The sequence below is a fragment of the Myotis daubentonii genome, chromosome 5 (genome assembly GCF_963259705.1).
Source record: "Myotis daubentonii chromosome 5, mMyoDau2.1, whole genome shotgun sequence".
NCBI lineage: Eukaryota > Metazoa > Chordata > Mammalia > Chiroptera > Vespertilionidae > Myotis > Myotis daubentonii.
The window spans coordinates 104,498,951-104,521,199 of NC_081844.1; the positions used below are offsets into that span (position 1 = coordinate 104,498,951).

Here is a 22,249-nt window from a genome sequence, read left to right on the forward strand (position 1 = left end):
TGTTTATGTGACGTATCACACGTTTATTGATTTGTGAATATTATACCATCCTTGCATCCCATGGCCATTACCTTTTTATAGACACTTTTTTTCAACACTTTGTTAATGCAAATAATGCTGCAACACACATCCTCATTTCAGTGTAAGGTGTTTCTCTAAGTTCAATATCTCAGTAAATATACATTAATACACATGCCACAGTCCCTCCTAAGGAGGCTGTACTGCATCAGTGTGACTCCCAGCTATGCACAAGGCTGAGGGTGTAGAGCTGTTCTGTGAGAGTCTATGAACCTAGAAATCAGGTGAACTTTCTGGTAGAAACTCCTCACTGTTGTCCCGAAGGCTTCAGCCTCTCGTGATTTATCCTCCCCTCCCATTTTGCTTTTCAGAATCCTTGAGCTTGATCTGATTGTCCGAGATGAAGATGGAAATATCTTGGACCCTGATAACACCAGTGTCATCAGCTTGTTCCATGCACACCAGGAAGCAACTGAGAAAATCACAGAGCGTATCAAGGAAGAAATGGTGAGCTTTGTGAAACAGGCTTTGACCAAGATGGGCAGGCATTCAGTACATCATAAACTTAAAATGATAGGCTAATTAACCAGACTATTTTCCCTATGGACAGAGATGATCAGTAACCACATTCATTTTACTGTGGTTTTGTACTGGGATCTGTAATTCATTCTGTATCCATCCCATAGGTAGTTTAATGCCAGTAAATTTCCTGTTCTCATAGAACTTTATAGCCCAGAGAGGAGAAAAGAAGAAAGGCAGTAAAAAAGTAAATAAACAAATGAAACAATTAATTACAGGTGGTAGTAAGCTTCTAAAAGGCAATAAACTAGGGTTATGTGAATCAGTGAACCAGGAGCTATTTCAAAAGGTACCATGAAGAAAGGCTCTCTCAGCAGTGACATCTGAGATGACACTTGAATAATGCAAAGGCATCAGGCCTGGGAAGAGCTAGGGACAAAGTGTTCTATGCAGAGAGAACAGCCAGTGCAAAGGCCCTGACGTAGGACTGAGTTCTGAATGTTTGAAGAGTAGAAAGACCAGTATGGATGAAGTATGATGAGCAGTGTGAGAGTGTAGGCAACGCCTTGGAGAAGCCGGTAACAGGAGCCAGGTCTTATAGGACCTGAGGAGTCATGCAAAAGGGCTAAGATGTTATTTCAAGTGTGGTAGGAAGCCAACAAAAGATTTCAAGGAAGCAGTCTTTTCAAGGTTAACATCTGATTCATAATTAAAAATAATTTTAACCACAGTATTTGAAAGCAACCTTATTTTTAGATTTATTGAGATACAATTTTCACACAATAAAAATTAACTTATTTAAAACTAGTCTAATGAATCTTATTAATACATAGTGTTGGGTAAACTACACCACAATCAAGATATAGAGTGGTTGCATTACCCTAAATGTTTCTTTGAGTTCCTTTATAGTCCATCCCCTTCTACATCTCCAAGCCCTAGGCAATTTCTAATTTGCTTTTCAAATCTTTATCAGATATACATTTTGCAAATATGTTTCCACCCAGTCTATGCCTGGCCTTTTGATTTTCTTAAATGTGTAATTTCATAAGCAGTTTTTAGTTTTGATGAAGTTTCTTTAAGCAATTTTTTTCTTTCACAGTTTGTGCTTTTTATGACACTAATTTCATGAGGAAGGTTGGGTCAGTGGTGGGAAACCAAGATGGGAAAATCAAGGCCAAGAGAGGTTAAAATCAAGGCAGTGTGAGAGTGTAGGCAAGTGACTTTGGCTCAGGTTGCAGAAACTTTGGGTTGTAGAGCTGAAAATACTGCTGAAATTTTCGGGCTCAAAACCTACGTGATTCTCAATATCCTGGACCATTTTTCTGTTGTCCCAGGTGGTGCTGGGCTAATTTTCTCTTTCTTCCTCTCACGTCTCAGTCAAAAGATCAGCCAGATTATGGATTGTCTTCCCGGATCTCCTCATCCCCTACCCACAGCCTCTATGTCTTTGTGAGAAACTTTGTGTGCAGAATTGGGGAAGACTCTGAGCTCTTCATGTCTCTCTATGACCCCAACAAGCAAGCCGTCATAAGGTAGGTGTGGTCAGTGTTCCCTGACTTCTCTGCATGTGGAAGGCTGGAGTTGGCGGACCACAGAACATCTTTTCTTTCCATCATCCCTTGTGCAGAAATTCCCACCCACAAGAGAAACTGAGCCTAACTGAGAATATGAAATAACTTTTTTTTTAGGGCATGGAAGTCAGGTGGGAGTATTTCTTACCACCAATTTTTTTCCAGAGTTGGGTTATGGTTTTGTAAATAGTTCTGGTTTCTGGAAGACAACCAGAAATAACAAGATTCAGAGAGGTAGCATTGGATAGAATAGAAAGAACTACTTTAAAATGGGAATTGAGAATGAATGGTGCAAACTCTGTATGCTTCTTAGCAGCAGTGGCTTAAGAAAGAGTAATTGCTCTGGGTTCACATCCTGACATCCCCACTTATTCTTTCTCTCTCTTTTTTTTAATATATTTTATTTATTTTTTACAGAGAGGAAGGGAGAGAGATAGAGAGTTAGAAACACGATGAGAGAGAAACATTGATCAGCTGCCTCCTGCACATCCCCTACTGGGGATGTGCCCGCAACCCAGGTACATGCCCTTGACTGGAATCGAACCTGGGACCTTTCAGTCCACAGGCCAATGCTCTATCCACTGAGCCAAACCGGTTTTGGCACTTATTCTTTCTCAACCTTGGGCAGGTTATTACTTTTTCTTCACTCTGGGTTTTCCATATGCACAATGTGAATGCCAACTTCACAGGGTCATTTCTTTCAAGCTTTTAATGAGAAAAAAAAAAATCACATGGAGCCCAGGGCTGGCAAATGCTACCCAGGCTCCAAGAGGGAGTGGCTGTGATTATTACTACTTCAATGAACTGTTCTTGAGAACGAAGGAAATGAGGGAACTTCTAGGTGCCTCAGCTCAAGGCGGGAAAAGCACCTTTGGGAATCTCCAGGGAAAGACTTTGGCCCTCACTTCTGTCCCCCTGGCCTCTGCTTTTGGCTCAGGCCATACTTCCTCCCAGGTGACCACTGACTATGGCCCCAATAGGGTTAGGGCCAACACATGGTCCTATACTGGAGGTCCTGGTTTATGCATTAGAATAGAGCTGGAGCATGATCTCCTGCTTTTATGGAGAAAATGATGTCTTTCTAGCTGTGATGCCATGACAGTGAAATGAGTGTAGGGCTGGTGAATGTGGGGCTTTAGAAAATAATGGCTCTCTTGGAGACACTTGTGAAACATAGAGGGGACTGTCCATCTCAGAAGGCTGAGCTGAGGCCTGTATAGGACCTCATTCACTTTCATTACTCTGTGCCACTTGGATGAGAACATGAGGCTCAAGGAAGCCAAGTGACTTTCCCAAAGTCACATGTTTTTATAAGTGGCAGAGCTGGGATTTCTACCCGGGTCCATCTGGCTCCAAAGGCAAGGGGGGTCCCCAATTTAGCTTGTCACCAAGGCACTTTTTCCTAGGAGTAACATCAGATACCTGAATGGTTTTCACCAGGGTGTCATTTATGGTGGAAAGTTATTCTTTATAGCAAACCAAATCCCTAATACTAGAGAGCCAGCCCAGCTCACCTGGCTAGGCCTCAGTGGACACTGCAAACATGTTTTCCTGCTCCCTGAGAACCTGCCTTGGAAGGGTCTGAGTGGCAGTCTCCTTGCTGCTCCTGTCCTTTGCTCCCAAGGCACCCGTGACAAAGATCCTGAAAGCCCTAACAGGACCCTCCCTGCCTCTAAGAAAACATGAGGACTCGTCATGACTGAATTGGCAAGGGTGCCTGGCCTGCTGGCCCAAGTGATGGATGGCCTGAACCTGTTCTGGGGAGAGAGGCAATGGATCAGTGAGATGGCAGCCCTGTTCCCTGATGTGTCACAGCGATGATGTGCTTGCTGGGGCGTGCCTGAGAGATGCCTCTGAGCATGCAGAGACACAGGGAGTGAGGGATGGGGAGGAGCAGGACAAAATGGGCAGAAGCAAAAAAGTAGAAAGCAAAGAAAGAAGAGAAGAGGCATGATACAGAAAAATGAGGGGGAACTTGGATGCCTTACTGGTGTCAGACTGCCTCCGCCCTTTCCCTAAGAAACCAATCTCCGCTCTTGCCTGCCCTAATCAGGGTTGACAGACAGTGAGCAGCAGGCTAGTTAAGGCATCCTCAGCGTGGCCCAGATGTGGATTGGGGAGAATTTGGCTGAATTCCAGTGGGATGAGTCATGGTCAGATTCCAGTGGGCCTCTGAAGAAATCTGGTTTGGAAGATTTAAGGTAAATTTTTGTAGGACAAAAAAAAAAAAGTAGCTCAGGCATTGGGCCAGTACAAGGCTAATTTCTAGAAAGAGCTTGAGGAGGAGTTGGAATGGTCCTCACCCTTCCTCTGAGGAGGGTGCCACGTGGAGGAGGCCTCACCTGTCTTAGTGCCGGGTGGACCTTCCCAATTTACCCTCAGGTCTTCCTGGGCAAGGATGGATGGGCCCCTGCTCAGCCCTCTAAATTGCTTTCCTTATTTATGATTCTATTTCCCCTGGAAGAAAATTGCGAGGCCCTGCTGTTTCAACCTAGCAGGGTGGTTCTCTATGGGGCTTGCTACCTGTAATGAAAGGTCTGGGTGATACCCACGTATTTCACCATGACGGGTCAGAAATAACCAATGGGAAATCGCTTAAAAATTGGGGAGGGGAAATGAAGTCTTCCTGGCTAGTTTGCTGCAAATTTCACTAAGATTTGAAAATGTTACTGAAAAAAAATATAAGGTGCATTTAACTTGATTGAGTTTTAACCATTGGTTAATCCGAAGCTGTGTTCATTTGTCAGCAGTTCCGTTTCCCCCTTGAACTTTGCTTGGATTACTCTCATTAAGCTAGCGGTGAGTGGGGAGAGAGAAGCCAGAAGTCAGAACAAATCTCTAAAAAGAATGCAACTGCCCTTAACTTTGTTGAATTCTCATTATGTCTTCTTGGGGTGACTTGATTTCTGAGCTTTATTTTGCTTTTTTCTAATTCAAGATAATAAGCATTTATTTAGCACCTACTATGTACGCCTGGATGTCACAGAAAACCTACTGACTCAACTGGGCAAACTGTACTTGGCTTCTCCTCAGCTAGACTCTCTCTTTTCAGCACAGCTGGATGGACCAGGATAAACTGCACAGGGTGGTGTGTGGCTTGAAGATGTGAAAGGATTAATGATCGTTTGTCAGAACCATGTGACTGCCTCTCATAAAACCCTTAAATGGGATTTAGTTAGCCACGGGATCAAGCCAAAATTCTTGAATGGCCTTCAAGGCCTACATGGACTGGCCTCTCTCTCGAATTTCTCTCTTTCCCTAGGATCTGTTTCTAGATGTATATGTTTCATTCTGCTTCAGGTTGGTTGTACTCATGTTTGCTTTGCTGGAAAAATTTCCCTTTCCCACTCTTTTCTTGACCAACTTTATTTGCATGTCTCATCAAACACTTCCTTGACCTCTCAAACTAGGCCAGGCTTTCCTGGTTCACATTCTCACAGCATCTTGAACAGTTCTCTTAGAACACAATTGCATGTAAATAGCTGTTAGGACCCCATTTAAACAGTTACTTAAGCGTATCTCAGATAATGGCTAAGGCCCTCAGTGGTCCATCACAGTGTGATGTTCCATTCAAGGAAACAGTCCTACATCAAAGGGATAATTTAAAATAATTAAAATCTTTACTCAGTCTTAAAAGGGGAGTGGAATGGAAAGGGTGAATACATTCTTTTTTTTGGGGGGGGGGATACAATAAAAAAGGACATTTTATTTATTGCAAAGCAGCTCAATTGTGATATTGTGATAAAGCACAGCAGTGAAAACAGCTGAATACATTCGTAATGTCCAGCAAATTGCACTAAAAGAATTTCCCCTTCCTTTCTGCCCCTCAGTAACCCCACAGAAAATGCTTCTGCTCTTCAAAGAATATTAGGCAGCTGGGCCAGAATTTGCTTAGCAGCTGTGGGAGGAAAAGAGGTCGTACATACACACATCAGTACTTCTCGGCCCCTGCAAGTCTAACGTCTGTCTCCCTGATGGGACCGTCATCTTCTGCAGGGAGGGGCCGTGTCTGTCTCCAACACTGCGGTGTCCCCAGCAGCCGGCCTGGTGTGGCGTGCAAAGCAGTGGCTCGGCGAATATTTTGAGGGAATCCGTGTTGAGCCCCTGGCAGTAACGGGTTGCCACTTCTCTTCCCACAGTGAGAACTACCTGGTGCGATGGGGCAGCAAGGGCTTCCCGAAGGAGGTCGAGATGCTCAACAACCTGAAGGTGGTCTTCACGGTGGGTGTGCACTGTTTCTCGTTACATGTTCCACACGCCCAGGGACACGATCTTGGGAATGAGGCTGAGTTGGCCCGGAGGGAGTGTGGCCTCGTTGCAGAGCCGTGTTCCATGCTTTCTGCAGCGCTTTGGAGCTGGGGAAGGGCACGGTGTGCCCCATGGAAGCTGTGGGGAAGGTGGATCCTCCCCCTCTCCCTCTCTCGTCCTCCCTCCCGGTCTCTTTCTCACTCAGCTGTACAGAGAACACATGCAGAGTGCTAGGTACCATCTGGATGAACTGGGTACAGCAGCTGTGCTGGCTTTCTGGTTCATTCATGGTTAACCTGAGTTCCTTTCTTTGGTTCCGAGCTAAAAACCTTTCTCAAATATATCGAGAAAAAGATAAAGACCTTCCTAGATCATTAACTGGCTTGGTAATCTGGATATTCTGAACATAATGAAGTCATGCATGACTGAAGATGTTACCAGCCATCCTTTTCAAAACCAGTGCTCATGGGGCAAGACATATGTAGAAATGCTGAAATCAATTGCCATTTGGACGATCTGTTTCTGAGAGTGAACAGGCTGTTTGGCTTTGGAAAGGAGAACCAGTGGGAAGAAGGAGATAAGGGCTATTTCCAGCAGAGTCCCTTCCCTTGTCCTGTTTCCATGAGGTTGTGTCAAAGGTGTGATCTTAAAACACCTAAGGATATCGGTGTTGTCTGAAAGCTCCTTTGAGGCAAAGAACATGAGATTTTTCACTATGTTGCCTGTGTTAGCAAGGGCAGTTATAGAGGAGAAGCCAGGGAGGGATTTGGGCGCTGGCCATCCTGATGGGTTTGATCCAGGAATATCGAACATGCTGGATTAACCTACCTGGCTCTACAATAATTTTCCAGTTCCAACCCATTAAACGTGATGTCTTATGTTATGTCACTATGAGACAGGAGTGCAGCTGATTTATTTTGTTTGTTGTTTCCTAAAAAAAACAAATGGGCCAGAGGAATAAGATCATAGGTCCTAATTGCTTAGACAAAGTTATAAAAATGTGCCTCAGTCCTGTTTATCTATTATTAGTTCAAAGGAGGAGCCAATTTATTTTCTTGATAAATAGGAGAATCCCGTGGGGCTTCCTGATTAAACCAGGAGACAGATGTTTCATGAGAGGGAGAGGGACAGGGAATCAATCAGTGGTTCATTTCTCAGAGAACCAACTCATGATGTAAACACTCGGAAAAGGGCATCAGTAAATTTATGTCGCTCAGTATTAGAGCGAATGGGATCCTGCCTTTGTGGACTTCTGCCTGTAACACCAACTCTTACTCCCACAGCAAATGAACTTGAGAACGTTGGTTGACTGGTTCAAAAGGCTGACACCGCCCTCTCTTGAAATGATGGGAGTCTTCATTTCGGGGCAGGCAAGGTCATGGTGCTCTAGCTTCTTTCTTTTTTACCCAAGGATATATTTTTCATTGATTTTTTTTTTTTTTTTTAGAGAGTGTGGAGGGGAGGGAATAGTGGGAGAGAGAGAAAGAGAGAAAAATCGATGTGAGAGAGACATATCAATTGGTTGCCTCTTGCAGGCACTCCTACTGGAGCTGGGTCTCAAGTCTGCAACCAAGGTACATGCCCTTGACCGGAATCAAACCCGAGACCCTTGGGCCCTCAGGCTGACACTCTAACTACCAGCCAGGGCTCTAGCTTCTCATTGATTCAAGGGCTATTTAGTGAGTATCTGCTGTGTGTAAGGACTGTGCTAGTTGCTGGGGACCCAGTCCTGAATAAGCTGATAGGCCCCTGCTCTTGTGATGTGATGGGAATAATTCAGAAAATAAGTAAGTAAACAAGCAAGCAAACAAACAAGAGAAATGTCAGAGCAATCTATGCAATGGAGATAATTCAAACAGGGTGACGTGATGGTGTTTGACCGGGAGTTACTTTCAGTTGGGCATCTAGGTGATGTTTAAGTTAGAGATGAGATAAGACTTGGCAGGCATGTGTCTCGCTGGCCTTATTTATCTTGTCCTGGATGTTAGCTCTTTCTAGTTTCCTCTTTGGGGGCAGAGCTTGAGGAGCTGGCACGTGGGTTTGGCTGATGGTGGAATTCCCCTCTGCTTTACAAGCATTTACCTCCCCTCCCCCCGCCCCTTGGCCTCTTAGAAGGAGAAACTGAACCAATGAGACATGTAGGCATAGACCATGAGGTTCCCTAAGACCTTGCCCAGTTTTGGAGTCACTGCTAACACGTAGGAAATAAGACTGAACAATAATTATTAAATCAGGTGACATGGTTTTAAGTTTCGTTGCCCTGCTTCAGCTTCCCCGACACATCTGAGTTTTTCAGGCCAAAGTAAAATGATGGGGAGACACCACAGATTGTAACAGTTCTGAGTGAGGGTTGCCCGTTTGTTTACGCGCCCTTAGAGAATAACCTGTGCTCAGGCCTTTTGCTGTGTTTGCATAGCATATCAAGATTCTCTAGTGCCAAGGGTCTCTGATGAGACAGCTCTTAGAAATCTGGGGCCTTCCTTCCTTTGAGTGAAGGGAAGAGGGGGTGGAATAGAGGCTTATCTAGGAACCTTATAGGTTTATCTAGTGCAGTGGTTCTCAACCTTCTGGCCCTTTAAATACAGTTCCTCATGTTGTGACCCAACCATAAAATTATTTTCGTTGCTACTTCATAACTGTCATGTTGCTACTGTTATGAATCATAATGTAAATATCTGATATTCAGGATGCTCTTAGGTGACCCCTGTGAAAGGGTCGTTTGATCACCAAAGTGGTCGTGGCCCACAGGTTGAGAACCGCTGATCTAGTGCATTAGTTGCCAGAGCTGCCATTCCAAAGGACAGACAGGATGGCTTAAATAACAGAAACTTATTTTCTCAGCTCTGGAGGCTGGAAGTCCAAGATCAAGATGTCTGCAGGGTTGATTCCGGCGGAGGCCTCTCTCCTTGCTTGCAGATGGCCATCTACTCCCTGTGTCCTAATCTCCTCTTCTTAGAAGGACATATTGGATTAGGGCCCACCCTAATAACCTCAGATTAGCGTAATCACCTCTTTTTTTAAGTACTGATTTTAAAATTAAATTTATTGGGGTGAATTAATCTGCTTCCAAACACAGTCATGTTCTGAGTATTGTGGGCTTAGGACTCCAACATATGAAATGGGGGAGGGGGTAATAATTTAGCCCTAACATCTAGGAAGAAACCGTTCAGGTGCTGGGGCCTCTGTAGCTCTGAAAGATACCAATTCAAAGCTTTGAAAAATCACAGTGGAAGAAGAGAAGTAATTAGGAATGAAGGTCATTATAAATGAAGCAAGACTTGAGCCTTTGAGGATGGAAAGGCTTTGGCTCTATAGAGGAATAAGCCATAAGCATTTGAGGCGGTGGTGCGGACAGGGGGCTTAGGAAGAAAGACCCAGGGTTGAAAGCAAGCATTGTGTGTTTGTGGAGCAATAAAGAAATCTTTGTGACAAAAATAGAGCACTTACCTGCAGAGAATAGTGGGGAATCGGTTGGATAGGCTGGCTGGAAACATATTATGTCTAGGACTTTTCGTGTCAGCCAGGGAAGATTAGCACTAATAGGGTAGGACCTAGGGAGCTGTTAACAGTGTTGAGGGGAGAGAAATGAAATAATAAATGTGGCTTCTAAATCTGGGCTTGTAGGGGATTTCAGGGTGGACTGGAGAAAGGGGTCAGGCAGGCCGGCGAAGAGGCTGTCCCACCATCTGTACGTGAGATAATTGGGATCTCAACCTCAGTCACCTATGGGGCAAGGCAGGGAATGCAAATGAGTGTAGGGTCATCCTCAGGCTGAAAGCCTCCTCCTTCCCTCTTTCCCTCCCTCCCTGCCCAGCCTGGAGGCTTTGGGGAATGAGAAAGCAGATGTCCATGCCTCCAGCTGGTGCAAGGACAGCCCCTGTATAGGTCAGCTTTCTGTGAAGAAACTGAACCAATAGGACATAGGTGGGCAGATAGATGCATTTTAAGGATTTGGCTCACCCCATTATGGGGGCTGGCAAATTTGAAATCTGCAAGTCTGGCCAGCCGGCTGGAAACTCAGGCAGGATTTCTACTTCTCTGGGAAACCTCAGTTGCTGTTCTTAAGGGCTTCAACTGATTAGATGAGACCCAAGTACATTATGGAAGGTAATCTTTGTTACCTAAAGTCAACTGTTGGTAGCAGCTAAAGAGACGTACAAAATGCGGTCACAGTCAATGTCTACACTAGTGTTTGACCTGGCAACTAGGCACCATAGCCTAGCCAAGTGGATGCATTACATTAACCATCTCGGCCTCCAAGCAGAAAGGGGTGGACCACATTGGGGCCATATCCTGTTCCCAGAGACTTTGTACCCTCCCTCATTTTCCTCCTACACCAGCCACAGTGAGAGGCTGGGGATGGCTGCTTTGCCCGAGCCCTGGCTCCGATGTGAGTTGGCAGGCTATACCGTATGCCTGCATGCGGCTTGGCTTGGAGGACAAGCAGCTATTACCTAGTTAGGCCTTGCCCAGGGTTCTCTGCTCTGATGCCCACAACATCCCTTGATGTTCCTTCTCCAGCTGACTCCAGCTGGAAGGGGGTCCCAGGATCACTGGAGCTTTTAGTTTTGAGCCCATCAGTCAGATGCTGAGGTGGTCCAGGTTGGGTTTCCTCTTGCATGCCAGTCTGATGGTGAGAAGATGTATTGTGGAAGTTAGACTTGTGGACTTTGAAGTCAGAGTGATTGGACAGTGTCTCCAAGGACTAAGGGCATAACCTTGGGGAAGCTCCTTATCTTCTTTGTGTCTCGGTTTCCCCATCTATAAAATTGAAGTACAATAATAGCATCTACTTCTGAAAATTGTCAAGGATCAGTTAAGAGGATGACATGCGACATTTAGCACGTGCATGCGACACTGGTGTGGGTGATTTGGTCTCCTTCTTCTGGACACCGAGTGAGTGCACGTCCCTGTCCCCCTTGAAGGTGGCGTGCTCACACACCTCGCTTTCGCCAATGAAATGAAGGCTGAAGTGGTGTGCATCTGTCCTGGTGGAAGCTTTAAGTGCCAGGACGTGATTTGCCATGTTTCCTTCCCTCTGCTGAGGGGTGGGAGCACCTTTGTGACGAGGTCATCCATCAGCCAGGGGCCCAGAGTGAAGAAGTGAGTGGAGTGGAGACCCGCCCATCTGCAGTGGACCTATTGCTGGAGACAGAAGGAAACTTCTGTTGTGTTATAAGCTCTGAGATATTGAGGTTGTTTAGTGTCATAACAACCCAACCCTGAGTGATATATACATTAGGTGTCAGGAAATGGGAACCTAGGGTTTCCCCCTCTTCTTTTTGCCTTTTTCTTGAGAGGTGCTTAGCAATGATGAAATGGATAGAGTCATTTGTAGCAAATGCTGTTTTGGGGGGCCACCAGCTAGGATACAGGGAATTCTATCTGTATAGCCAATATTATACCTCTAGATTTCTCTTTCTGTCAGATTGAGGTGGACTGGGCACCTGAGTTCTGTCACCCAGTTTCCTTCCCAACACTCACCTTTCTCATCTGTGAAATGGGTGTGCTAGCTTGGTTTTCTGCCTTTAGCAGCACCAGTTGTATGATTATTCCATGAATACTAAGTGCTAAACTCGTCCTCAAGGACTTACTGTTACTTGGTTTCCCTTTCTACTTTTTCCCATTAGGCCCATGATGTGTAATTGTTCTCATTTCCTGCCCCACAGGATCTTGGAAACAAAGACCTCAACAGGGATAAAATTTACTTGATTTGTCAAATAGTCCGAGTTGGGAAGATGGATCTGAAGGACACTAATACGAAGAAGTGCACACAGGGACTGAGGCGGCCCTTTGGGGTGGCAGGTAATGACACACGACACGCCATTCACTCTCACTGGAGCGCACATTGTATGTGGCTGTGTTTTAGGGGGATTCTCTTCCCTCTCCTCCTTGACCTCTCCCCACCCCACCCGAAAAAAATGTTATGCCAGACAGCCCCTCATACTTACATTTCTGGTGGCTAAATAAAAAGTATTAGTGACCAAGTCCAGGTTTATGATGAAGGCAATGATAATGGGATCCTCCAGTCTGGAGCAGGGCGCAGCCTGAGCAGTGGGCGCCGGGGCTCCCCAGCAAAGAGAAAAAGGAAGAACACCATGGGTGGGATCTAATGATAAAGAGCAAATCATTGAAAAAAAACAACTCAGGAGGGGAAATGCAGTTACACGGAGTGAATCACCCACCACCTGTGTGATTGCAGGTGGGAGCGGATGATTGGAGAGTCCGTGTGACCCCGGAGGCTGCCGAGAACAAGGTCCCTTTCCCACCATCCCCAGCCTTTGCTCTCTCGGGTCCTAGACTTCAGTATTCTTGTCCCACTTGTGTGGTTTTTGTTATATTTGACTATCACTTGTACTATTATTTACCTAACGTATTTTCTTTTAATTAGCCCACTTTATTATAACTAAAGCATATTTTTTCCTTAAAAGGCAATTTAAATACCTGTGAAAACAGTAATTGGATATGCTATTTCTTTTGATTAGAATATAAATTTCTAATTATGTACCATTTATAATCTCTGTGTACCACATTAAAACCCAGGGTTTCTGGTTCCTCACTTCCAAATACTCTGATCTTCAGTAATCACAAACCAGCTGGCTCTCAACTTGTCCCCTACACTGCTTGCAGAGTGGTGGAGTGGAACAAGTTAGCTTATTCTAAGCTGGTTTTTTTTTTTTTTTAGCCTGGCAGTGTTGCTAGCTAACTAGTTGATTTTGGGCTAGCATTTTCCCCTTAGTTTCATCATCTGAAAAACCAGAGACGTGGCTCTGGTTGGTGCATGATCTGCTTTAAAATGCTCTGATTTTATGTGAGGGGTGAGGGAAGGCCCCTCACCCCTGACATCACAGTGTTCCTGCTAAGGCATGAGGGACCTTACACCTCACCTCAAAATGTGCCTTTGCCCTCTTCTGTGGCCTGACCGCTCTTTCAGTTTCAGGTGACAACATTCTGGTGTAACTGAAAGGTTCAGAGATAGATTGCTTCAGGCATAGCTGGATCCAGGAACTCAAATGAACTGACATCTCTCTATCTCTTGGCTCCCATGGCCTCTTATTCTGAAGATGGCTTTCCAATTAGTTTCCAAAATGTTGGCTAGTGTTCCAAGCTTGCATCCTACCAGCTTAGCAATCCAGGGGCAAGAGGCATCACTTCCCTATTAGTTTCAGCAGAAATCCCAGGAGCTTAAACACAGTCATGTGGTCATCCCAGAGTATCTACCCTGACCAGGGGTGTGTGGTCCTCTGATCGCCCAGGTCATATGAACAACTCTGGAGCCAGAGGGAGATTGCTCCACCCAAACACTGCTCACGGAGAGTGGACCATGGGGGTGTATTAATCGGAGAGAGTAAATGTTGGCCAGGTTCAAATAACACTTCCCCGCCTTTTCTTGGCTCCTTAACTCACCTCTTGAGCTAGATTTAGTCACTGATTAATTATTACTCAAGAAATTTTAGGGGCTCCCTGCCCAGGGCCTGCTGTGTTGGGGGTATGTCAGGTTACTAGGATTTTCGCTCTACCTGACCAGCTTTTTTTAGTGCCTTCTCTCACCCCCATCACTTCTATATCCCTGCTCCAATGCCGGAGCTCTTCACCTTGGTTTTGTAGACCTTTAGTGACTGAGTTAAGAAATTTCTGAGGATCCAGGACCCCTCTGGAATCACAGGGTTCAGAGCTCCGACAGTTATGTGTCTCTGCTGTGAGCATGTTTATGAAAAGAGGGTGAATAGATCTCATTTGATTCTCAGATCCCATAGCGAGTCACCACTCTCAGGTTTTGTAGGCACAGTAGACGTGCAATACATACACGTCAAATCCAAAACCAAGTGCTTCATTCCACAGTCACTACCCTGACCCTTTCTTCTTGGCTCTGCTAACCCACATTCTCCCGGATGGTTCCCTGGCTTGCTGATGCCCAGCCCCCTTTGCCCAGAGGTTGGCCAGGTGCTACATGTTATGAGCATGTCTGTGTATTGTCCGATGCTGGCTTGCCCTCTTAGACTTTCCTGCCCCAGCCTTCTGCCCTACAGTCTCATCCAATTGTCATCCCTTCCTGGGTGCAGGAGGACTTACACTGTTCATTTCTCTTCTTTTTCTAGTTATGGATATAACAGACATTGTCAAGGGGAAAGCAGAGAGTGACGAAGAAAAGCAGCACTTCATTCCTTTCCACCCGTGAGAGATTTCCCATTTATCTCCATTCCATTAAGCCACACCCTTTCGCATCAGGGACTGCATGAGGGCCTCCTGTGAGTGTTTGTGCTCTTTTCCTTTGCAGGGTGACAGCAGAGAATGACTTCCTGCACAGTCTGTTGGGCAAAGTCACGACCTTCAAGGGAGACAGCGGAGGGCAAGGTACAGTGCCAATTTGCCAAGTGGACTGGGCCTGACTCTGGCTTGGGAGCCTCTGATTCTTCAACAAACAGGTCAAAAGCCTGAGCCTTGGGAAAGACAGCGTTCCTTCCAGACAGACCATTGCGAAGAATGGGGGCTGTGACCCACAGAGATGGAAACCACATCTCCTGAAGCTGGGAGCCATGTCCTAGTGCCCATAGGAAGACAGGGACTCCTATGTCCTGGCTACCTCCTATATGTCAGGCACTTGAACATGTTTCCTTATTTTATCTAGCCCTTCCCACAGTTCTGTGAGGTAGACGGTATCATGTCCTTTATGAAGACTGGGCTTAGAGAAGGCGGAGCCATTTGACAGGCGTTGATGTTGCTAGAAGTAACCGGTGGGATTCAGACCTAGAGATGCCTGGTTCCTGATGTCTGCTTCCAGATGCTTGCTTCCAGTGTTCTCCTTCAGAAGGAGACCCAGGGAGAGCTGGTGGGGGGGCCGAGAGGGTGAGACTGAGAGAACACCTTGAAGAAATTGGCTCTTCATCCTTCCAGGCCTCTGGGTGACCATGAAGATGCTCGTGGGGGACATAATTCAGATCCGCAAGGACTACCCCCACCTGGTGGACAGGACGACCGTAGTGGCAAGGAAGCTGGGCTTCCCCGAGATCATCATGCCAGGTCTGGCCTTTCCCCGGGGTGGGTGGGGGTCCGGCTGGTTGAATCCTTTCTTTTTACAAAACCAACTCCTTCCTTTTCTAATGCTTTTTTCTAAATTTTCCTGAAGGCCACCACTGAAAACAATTTTTGTATCTACAGAAGTCTACGCATTCACTTACTAAACACAAACACATAAATATAAACATGCACTTTCTCCCCACAAGTGGGGCTGTCCTTTATATGCTTTATACACCATTACTTCATATTCTTTATATATAAAGTTACTTGCTTCACCACTTAACTATTTAGCATGGACATCTTTTCTATTTTACTACATATAGAATAAGTCCATTCTTTTGGGGAGAATATTCATTCCCTTCAAATTTTAAACTATATTTTTATTACCAAAGGACTTCATGCCTGTTGTAAAATGTTCAAATAGCTTTAAAAGGTATAAAGTGAAACATTAAAAGCTCCCTCAAATCTTTGTCTCCAGAAGTAACCACTACTATGAAAATTTTCCCAATGTGTCTGTCATAAAAGGAAAATAACTGAGGTTACATGAGAGTCTTTGGAAAGTTCCCTTTTCCTTGTATCCACGACTGTTCTCATTGACTTCCCCCCTACCTTTCACAGCCACTGGGGCCTGTATTGTCATTCCTTCATGCCTGCTTTACCTGAGACCTCAGTTTCTTGTGATTCCCCTTCAATTATTCTTGCCCCCATCCCCGAAGACCCTTTGCTCCTCATCCCTGACCCTGGGTTCCTTGGGCACACGAGCAATGCTCCGCTTCCACAGAGTAAAAGATCAGTGAGTGTCCACGGTAGCTATTAATGGGCCTGGATCAGTTCAATTGGAGCTTTCCTTTGCCTTCCCAGAAGGTGTCACTAGAGGATGAAAATTAAATGATTTCAATGGAGAGAAATACATGGCCAGTTTTGACCATCCTGCCCCCCCCCCCCCGCCCCACACACACACTTTGCAACTGATTTCCTAGTGTTCCTCCATCCCCTTGTTACCTATTGCTCCCACCTCCCCGATGAGATAAAATGCCTTTCCAAGCAGTTCTGATTTTAATTTCATTAATGGACATGAAGGCGGGGCACTTCCGCTCACTCCCCCTGTTCTCCTCCTCTCTAATCAGCAGCCCTCCAGCTGCACAGACTCCAACTCTTGTCTCTCTCTCTCCCTCTGCCTCAGGGGATGTCAGAAACGACATCTACATCACTCTCCTACAAGGCGACTTTGACAAGTACAACAAGACCACACAGAGGAACATGGAAGTGATCATGTGTGTGTGCGCGGAGGATGGCAAAACGTTGTCTGTAAGGACTCCTGCTGTCGCTCTGGGTGACAAGGCCCCCCTTGGGGGCCTCTGCTAGTAAAGATTTGCATTTCCCACCCCTGATTCTGCTCTCTAAATGCCAGCTGCCTTCAGGATGGTGTTGAGTAATGTGACCTACACCTTAGAGCTCGGTTAGCACAGTAGCCCATAATAAGACCTGGTGTTGTTATTTCTTTACACCAAAGCAGCTCTTCAATGCCTGTTCCTCTCCTTTCATGACTGCTAGTTCTTTCTTTTTCTTTTTGCTTGGCCTCACTCCATAGGTTAGCCTTTGCAGTTAAAATGTTGTTCTCATTGAAACATGAGCTGGTTTATTCAGGCAAAATTCATGGCAAAAAAAAAAAAAAAGATCAATACAGAGCCTTAGGCTGGTGGAGACTCAGGATGTGCTCAACACAGACAACCCAACACTTGCTCTAAATTCCCAGCGCTCAGCCAGATTCTGGTGGAAAGCCTCATTAGTAAATTGGTCTCCAGAGGGCTGGCCGAGTGTATGCAAGAATGCAAAGCACGTTGCTATAAATATTTAGACAGCATATGTCCTCTACAATATTTGTCATGTGTGTTTACATCTATTTACTTACATTTCCTCTAAGGTTGTCAGCAGCTGTGACCGGTGTGTGGGAGGGTCTTGCGTCTCAATTTCTCCTTTCGGAACACTTAGCTGAAAATAAAATTGCTCTCAGCAGAGGTGGCAGCATGGGCAAATGCTCCTCTCAGGCCGCAGTAGGTGATCAGATAGCACAGTGGGATGTGGTGCGAGTGACGATAAGTCATCTGCTCTCGCCTGGGGCCTGAGCTCAGGCAGATCTTGCCTTCCTCTACCTAAGAGTAACTAGCATTACAGAGCCATTGCAACGTGCCAGTTACCCCGGTAAGCATAATGCATTGCCGTCATTACCCCATCTTTACAGAGCGGGAAACTAAACAGCTCTCCCAAGGTCATGAGGTGAGTTTGAGGCAGAGGGGGATTTTGATTCATTCCAGGTTTCTGGCCCTCTTAAACACTTCACTGTGATGTCTATCCATATAAAAAATTACCCAAGTCATTTCTCATTTTAACATGAGGCTAGTAACTAATTCTACCAAAATCTATTTTAACTTTAAGGAAATCCCCACAATTGCATTTTTGTTCATAAAGACTGGCTTTGTTAATTAATATTTAATTGAGCAAAATACAGGCATTTAACTCATTTTATTTTTTTGGATTCTGAAACTTTGCTGAAAAATAAAGTAAGTGAGAGACATGTTGCCGAAAGGAACATAAAGGAAGAGTGGAGGGTTTTTATCTGAAAGGGAATTTGCATTTCCCTGAACGTACAGACCACTGCTTTGAAGTTATTTTTACCCAGCTACCTGTTGGGGAACTTTTTAACCTCGGCTTCAGTTTTTAAACCATTGATACCCTTGCCGCCAATGCTGCCAAAGGACAAATTAGAAGAAGCAGTTAACAGAAAAGCAGGTGTCTTACCTTGTTTCTGAACCATTCTTGCTTCTATCTCTGCTACCTTTTCAAGTCATACCCCACCAGGCGGCATAGACGCATTTCTCACAGATGAATACGGGAGCACGCATGCTGGGGCTGAGGTGGAGAGGCAGCTGTGGGTCGTGGTGATAATTTGCAGTTTCATCTACCAGGGAAGTTATGGGGGAGTTCAGTTGACTGACTATTGAAAATTGCTATGGAAGCCTGTGGGAGGCTTGCCTTTCTCTCTTTGCAGAAATAAATATGATTGCCTAATGAAGTGCCAGGCGGCTCACTCAAACACTCCTGTCTGACGCTGGTGGGCTCCTGTGGGAACGGGCCCCTTTAGGGATATCGACTTCTCCTCCTGCTCCAGGGGCACCAGGCCCTTGGCGGAGCGGGGCCAGAGGACAGTGCGGTATATTGGTCATTGGCTCACTTTGGGGTCTCAACGACCTCGCTCAGAAAGGGCCATAGGAGAGAAGCTAATGAGGTGAGCTCTGGGCTCAAACATTCAGGGTTCAGAGCCAAGCCTCTCCTATCAGCTGTGTGGTCTTGGGCAGGTTTATTTGTCTATAAAAGAGGAATAATAATCCTTCTCGTCAGATTTCAGGTTAAACAAAATGGTACGTGTAAGGTACCTGGTATGCAGTACTCGGTAGCAGAAAGGAAAACATTAAGAGAAGGCAGATCTACTACAGGGTGAAGCCCTGGGCATGAATCCAGGGGTTCAAGGGGCAATCCAATGTGGATGCCTGAAGCAAGTCTAAGGAGAATCAAAAAAAGGCTCAGATGCCAGGTTGAGAAACCTCTGCTCTTCTGATCAGCTTAAGGTGGGAGGTAGGGCAAGGGGGGCAGTGTGGTGTCGTGGTTAAGACTATGCCTTCTGGGGCCAGGTAGCCAGGCTCAAAGTCCAGCTCAGCTCAGAGTAGAAGGATGACCTTGAACAAGTAACATGATCTCTCTGTACCTAAGATTTTCTGCCTGCAAATGAGGCCAGCAGTGGCACCTTATTTTTGTGACTATCAAGTGAGGTAATCTACATAATAGGTGTTCATTACCGTTGGCCATCTTTCCTGGAAAGGTAGAGCGATCTCCAGGCTTCACTCCCTCCTGGTGGATGCTCATAGGCATCTCCCCGTGAGGTGGCTTCGTCGGTGTGGCACACTTTCTGGCGAGTTCCCATCCATGGTGACATTTGTTCCTCAGGTGATTCCTGCAAGGTAAATAGGGCCTGTGTTATGAGCCTGAGGTCCCTCCTGCTGAAGTGTGCCTGCCAAGGCCAACTCAGCCTTAAAGCCTCCAGCTTCCTGATTCCTGCTCAGATGTGCTCAGCTGACGGAGTCAGCAGAGCCTCCTGACTGTTAGCTGGGGTCCCGGGGGTAGGCAACGGGGAAAATTATTGAACAGGCTTACTTGAGACATATACAAATCTATATTTTCCCTAAAACTGGGCTCAGTCCCAATCACGATGCTCTCTAGACACATTTGGCAATGTCCAATTTATCTCTAAAGGGTTGAGGGTCTTAGGCCTTTCTCAGAATAATACTGAGACTTTTCTCCAGCCTTAGGCAATCAAAATTTTTCATCATCTGAGGCACTGGCTGGGTAGCTCAGCTGTTTAGAATGTTGGCTGCGGGTTAGATCCCGGTCAGGACACATACAAGAATCAACCAATGAATGTATAAGTAAGTAGTACAACAAAGCAATCTCTCTCTCTCTCGTCCTCTCTCTCTCTCTAAAAAAATCAATACATAAAATTTAAAAAAATTGTTTTTTCACCATCAGGACAGTTTTGTGGGATTGCACTGCCTGCCATACAGCAATTCTACTTTCACCAGAGATAGATGTGTATCTTTAGATTTTATGAGCTAGATGGAATTCACTGGAGCTACAGAAACTCTAAGCCCATAAATGTCACCAAATATAAATCTTGGGTGGCTGGAAAGCATCTAGGTTGTTCTAGAAGGAACACTGGACAAAGAGTAGAGGGTCTGAGATGTAATCCAGCTCTGCTACTTGTGGGCAAGTGACTTAACCTCTCAGGGCCTCAGTTTATGCAGTTGTGAAATGGGGATAATGATGGTAATCATCAGAGGTAGTTATGAAGATGAAAATAAGTGAGGTCAGGTGTGGAAAGGACTTAGCACAATGCTGGACAAAATGCACTCTTTGAAGGCTTCGAAAAAGCTTGGAAGCATGTTTTTAGTTTATTGCCCCGATAATTTCTGAAAGGCTTCCTCCCTGTGAGAAGTAGAAGAGATGTGTGTCTTTCTTTATTTCCAGTTCTCTGGTTCTCCTTGTGATTTATTTATTTATTTATTTATTCATTCATTCATTCATTCATTATTTATTTATTGTTAATCCTCACCTGAGGATATTTTTCCACTGATTTTAGAGAGAGTGGAAGGGAAGGGGAGAGACACACAGAGAGAAACATTGATGTGACAGAGACACATTGATTGGTTGCCTTCAGCATTTGCCCTGACCAAGGCCAGGGATCGAGCCTGCAACCAAGGTATGTGCCCTTGATCAGAACTGAACCCAGGATCCTTCTGTCCTCAGGCTGACACTCTATCCATGGAGCCAAACCTTCTAGGCTCTTGTTTTTGTTTTTAGAGATCAGTTTTGAAAGGACACTATATCCTTACTTTGAAATAGACTCAGTTTGGCTGCAAGTACGACCCATCAATATTAAACTGAGCTCCTCCTTTCCCTGTGGCTCGGAAGTAAAGTGGGCGCTCTGCCACAAGAGGGGCGTGGTTCTCCTTCCCACAGGTGAACTTGTTCACCAGGGGTCCCAGGGCCCACACGCGGCCAGCTGGGTCATTCAGTCCTGGGAGGTGGGCTTGGTGCCAAGGATCTATTGGAGAATCTGGTAGAATCTGGTGAGAGGCCTGGACTCTCTGATGATACAAATGCCCAGAGGCACACGGTTTTGCAATTTGGGGGTTTGGAGCTACAAACCCAATCCTCACATCCCTGAGTCTGTATAGACTCGAGGTTAAAATCTGCTGCTCTTGTATAAGAACCCCACTTAGGCCCCTTCTGGGTGATCCTGGCTCAGATGTGTTTGGTGGCCAAATAACTAGAATGAACAGAGAGAGAGAGAATCAGGGGTTGGTATACTTCATAAAGAGGTAATTCCTATTGCCCTTGTTGGTTTGGCTCAGGTTTTATTCTGGTTAAGGGCATGTACCTCGGTTGCAGGTTCAGTCCTGAGCCGCGGTTGGGGCATGTGCAGGAGGAAACTAGTTGATGTTCTCTCTCACATCTATGTTTCTCTCTCTCTCCCTCCTCCCTCCCTTCTACTTTCTCTCTAAAGATCAATGATATCCTTGAGTGAGAATTTTTTTTTAAAAAGGATAGGTAATCCCTGTTACTTGGAGGTGACTCTATGGCAAGGAATAAATAGCCTACACAGGTATGCTTGCTCTGTCCTCACTCTGCTCAGAACATCCTTGTGCATTTCTGCTCAGAGCCTAGGAATTTTTCTTCAAGATCCTTCCTGAGTCAGTGGAACTCAAATGCCTCTTTTCTGTGCAAATACATGTGTCTGTCATCACATTGCATTGCTTAGTGATATGTCCGCCCATCTAATGATCCCTCCATTGAACAGAACCCTCATGTCAGCTTTAATATCTTATTCCCATAACCCAGAGCTCAGGAGGGGCCTGGTACCTGGAAGATGCTTCCTAACCATGGGCTGCCTCAGCCCCCTATGCCTCTGTCTGTCTGAAGCCTGAGCTCCTCCCTCCCCCTTCCCAGCTCCCATAGGCACTTTGATGTGATAGCATCAGAAATCCATCAGCACAGCGACTGCCTGACTGATGGGAGCCTGTTTGTAAACTTTGTGCACAGTCAGACTCAGGAAACAAATAGGATTAATCAGACTGGCAGCGAGCAGGGACTCTGGGACCGGTCACCATTTGCAGTAGGGCCTCTGCGTCCGCCCTGGCGCGCTCCTGCGGTCTCCAGAATGCAAGTAATAGGATTTCTGCAGTTAAGCAGCTGTCACCCTCGGGCCTGGGGACATGCATATACATCTGTAATGTAGAAGGCCATGTGGGTACCTGGTAGGA

General features: G+C 45.7%; 1 protein-coding gene across 5 annotated transcripts in view; it reads left to right on the plus strand.

Annotated features, from left to right (window-relative positions):
- DOCK2 (dedicator of cytokinesis 2) overlaps positions 1 to 22,249 on the plus strand; it is a 367,699-nt gene that overhangs the window by 38,621 nt on the left and 306,829 nt on the right. For all 5 annotated transcript variants that reach the window (XM_059699147.1, XM_059699148.1, XM_059699152.1 and 2 more), the window contains 8 exons: positions 390 to 525; positions 1,915 to 2,069; positions 6,248 to 6,329; positions 12,026 to 12,161; positions 14,456 to 14,531; positions 14,635 to 14,711; positions 15,252 to 15,377; positions 16,558 to 16,682. In XM_059699147.1, coding sequence (XP_059555130.1) covers positions 390 to 525; positions 1,915 to 2,069; positions 6,248 to 6,329; positions 12,026 to 12,161; positions 14,456 to 14,531; positions 14,635 to 14,711; positions 15,252 to 15,377; positions 16,558 to 16,682 — 913 coding nt within the window. The remainder of the gene's footprint in view (positions 1 to 389; positions 526 to 1,914; positions 2,070 to 6,247; positions 6,330 to 12,025; positions 12,162 to 14,455; positions 14,532 to 14,634; positions 14,712 to 15,251; positions 15,378 to 16,557; positions 16,683 to 22,249) is intronic.